We start from the raw sequence: 2,880 nt of genomic DNA, 5'->3' as shown, positions 1-2,880 counted from the left end.
CTTTCAGCAGTGATGTCTCTAGTTCCATGGCCTCTTATGAATCCAGCTTGAATTTCTGGCAGCTCTCTGTCAATAGGCTGCTGCACCATTTTTGAATCGTTTTTATCAAAATTTTACTTGCATGTGAGATTAATGATACTGTTCAATGAGTCTGCATTCCATTTTTGAAATGGGCACAAATATGGACCTCTTCAAATCATTTGGCCAGGTAGCTAGCTGTCTTTCATATTCTTGCCATAGATGAGTGAGGGTCTCCAGCACTGCATCGGTTTGTTGAACCATTTCACATTGTATTCCGTTGAGTCACTTCTGACTCATAGCAACCTTGCATAGGGTTTCCAAGGAGTGGCTGGTGGATTTGAACTTCCAGCTTTGCACTTAGCAGTCCAGTGCTTATACTGCAGTGCCACACCAGGACTCCATTACTGGCATAGAGGCTAGGATTTGCAATGTATCACAGAATGAAACAGTATGGCTAGAATGACCATAATAAATAATTAGCTGCTGTACAGAAAATAAGAATGGAATAGTGTTTTTAGTAAGGTTGGGAAAGAACTACAGAAAAAAGGAAGTTAGGTAAAGTGTGGTATGCTTAGCAGTTGATCTCAGAATTTGTTGATTACTAAATTTCATGCTTATGCCCTATGACAAATCACTGTATATTCCCTCACTTTGAAGACCAGTCAAATAAAGAAGCTGCCTCTTCTGCTCATGACAATTAGGCTATGTGGCTTTAGGCAGAATAAATTACAAAGAAAGAAAACTTCATCCTTATCACTCCTGAGGGGAGGTGAAGAAAGTTGGGAATGAGGAGAGGAATGATTGTTTCTCATCAGAGTGATTTGTCCTGATTTGAGACGTAGGAGAGCACAGGGGCAGAGGTACTTCTGTTCTATTAGTCATGTTTGTTGTTGTTAAGTGCTGTCAAATTGGTGCCAACTCACAGAGACCCTGCATAAAGATTCTGAGGTGTGGCTGGTGGGTTTAAGCCACTTACCTTATAGTTAGAAGTCCAGTGTTTGTCCTGCAGTGCCCTACCAGGTTCATGGTGGTGGTGGTTATGTGCTGTGGAGTCAGTTCCAACTCATAGAGACCCTGTACAGGGTTTCTGAGGCTGTAAATCATTACGGGAGCAGAAAGCCTCATCTTTCTCCTGCGGAACAGCTGGTAGTTTTGAACTGCTGACCCTGAGGTTAGCAGCCCAATTTGTAACCACTACGCTACCAGATCTCCTTCACCAGGTTCATAAACACTGTCTATAAAGAGAAGATCTCTTGCTGGGATTTAGTTACTTATCGGCTGCAAAGGAATCCATCACTTGGAAGGTAGCTGAGTTGTGAGGTAGAGCAAAGATGGAGGTGGGTTTCCTGGGCAGGGGGATTAAATAGAGGAAGTGGCAGGCCTTCAAGGGATTCTGTATTTCTAGAGTAAGCATGAGGTTACAGGCCAATCAAATTGAGAGAGACCAAATTACAGGTTACACCAGTCTTGAGCATTTGCGATCAGAAGCACATGCAGAGAGGTCATTGCAAAGACCTGAATGTCCCTTAGCCCTTTTCTTCCATATTATCAGGCGCCATGTGAGCTAGGAATGAGAGGGGACAGGAATGGGAAAGACTGGGCAGTTGTCCTATACTGTTTATATGACAGAACCAAGTTTTCAACTGACTAGTGCTAAAAATTTATTTCCTTCCCTTAAACCCACTACCTTCTCCTGAGAAACCCTATACAATGTTTCTATGAGTCAAAACTGACTCAACGGTACTTAACAACCACAACAACCTGTAGTATGGGGCTAGGGAAGGGGATTTGGGTGTTTGGCAGGTGGTGGTTTGTGAAGAAGATAGAACAGTTATTACTGTTTTTTGCAGCTTCCTTCCTATTGGTTCAAAAGAAAATGCATTCAGCAGTTGGTCTTTGTGGTTTGGGGGTTGAGGATATTTCTACATTTCACTGAAGAAGAAACCTTCTTTATTTTTTGTACTTTAGGTTGTTTTTAGATGGTTTCCTAGTGAGGAATACTTCCCGTCCCATTCATCTAGAGATCTCTTACCTTCTTGCTTTCAGTAGTATTGTTAAAGCTCTGCACGTCTTTGCTGATGTGCAGTTATATTGTTCAGTGCCGTCAAATTGGTTCTGACTCATAGTGATCCTGTATAGGGTTTCCAAGGCGTGGTTGGTGGTTTTGAACCGCCAGTTTTGAGGTCAGCAGTTTTGTGCTTATCTTATAGCACCACAGGAGGACTCCAGCTACATTAGTGCATAATATTCTTTTTCTATAAAAACTGTTTTAAAAATGTGCTTAGATGCAAAAATACTCTTAACCGTTTATATTTTTGTGACAACATAATGCTACATAAAAATTTCCTTTTCACAGGAACCTGCTGAAGTTCCAATTTATTTCACATGATAAATAATAGCCTGTTTGTATTCTTATAAGTAGAAGTTTAATTTATTTTCTTTGCGTATTTTGTTTTTTTCTCAGGTGCACCTTCAGTTGAATTTTTAGACTCTCCAGTTACATCCATAGACCACCCGTTTGTAAAAGCATTTCAAGCATCATCCAGTTCTTCAAAAGCAAAACTGACCGATGGTATGAAATCGATGAAATATTTCTGAACAGAGTAAATAACACATTAGGCCTTTGATTCATTTTCTGTTTCTTTCTTTTCTTCTAATGTCACTTTCCAATATCCAATTTGATTTCAAGTGTATCTTAATCATTTTACTTTTTTCTGTATTGGCTGGACATTGAGCAAAAGTAAGTGATTTCATTTGGTATTGGGGAATATAGCTAAATCTGAGAATTAAGAGGATTCTGATAATGTGATAATTTATTTATTTATTTTTAAAGTTTTTATTGTGATGTTTACATGGGAG

At 39.6% G+C, this 2,880-nt stretch overlaps 1 protein-coding gene across 1 annotated transcript in view; it reads left to right on the top strand.

The window, feature by feature from the left end:
* Positions 1-2,593, top strand: part of LOC102840459 (protein FAM221A-like) — a gene marked incomplete at both ends in the record, with an annotated part of 5,160 nt that extends 2,567 nt beyond the window's left edge. The window contains one exon of the mRNA XM_006878095.1: positions 2,486-2,593. Coding sequence (XP_006878157.1) covers positions 2,486-2,593 — 108 coding nt within the window. The remainder of the gene's footprint in view (positions 1-2,485) is intronic.
* Positions 2,594-2,880: the final 287 nt, after the last annotated feature.

Source organism: Chrysochloris asiatica, unplaced genomic scaffold (genome assembly GCF_000296735.1).
Source record: "Chrysochloris asiatica unplaced genomic scaffold, ChrAsi1.0 scaffold03396, whole genome shotgun sequence".
NCBI classification, from domain to species: domain Eukaryota; kingdom Metazoa; phylum Chordata; class Mammalia; order Afrosoricida; family Chrysochloridae; genus Chrysochloris; species Chrysochloris asiatica.
This window is presented reverse-complemented; position numbering and strand designations above follow the sequence as displayed.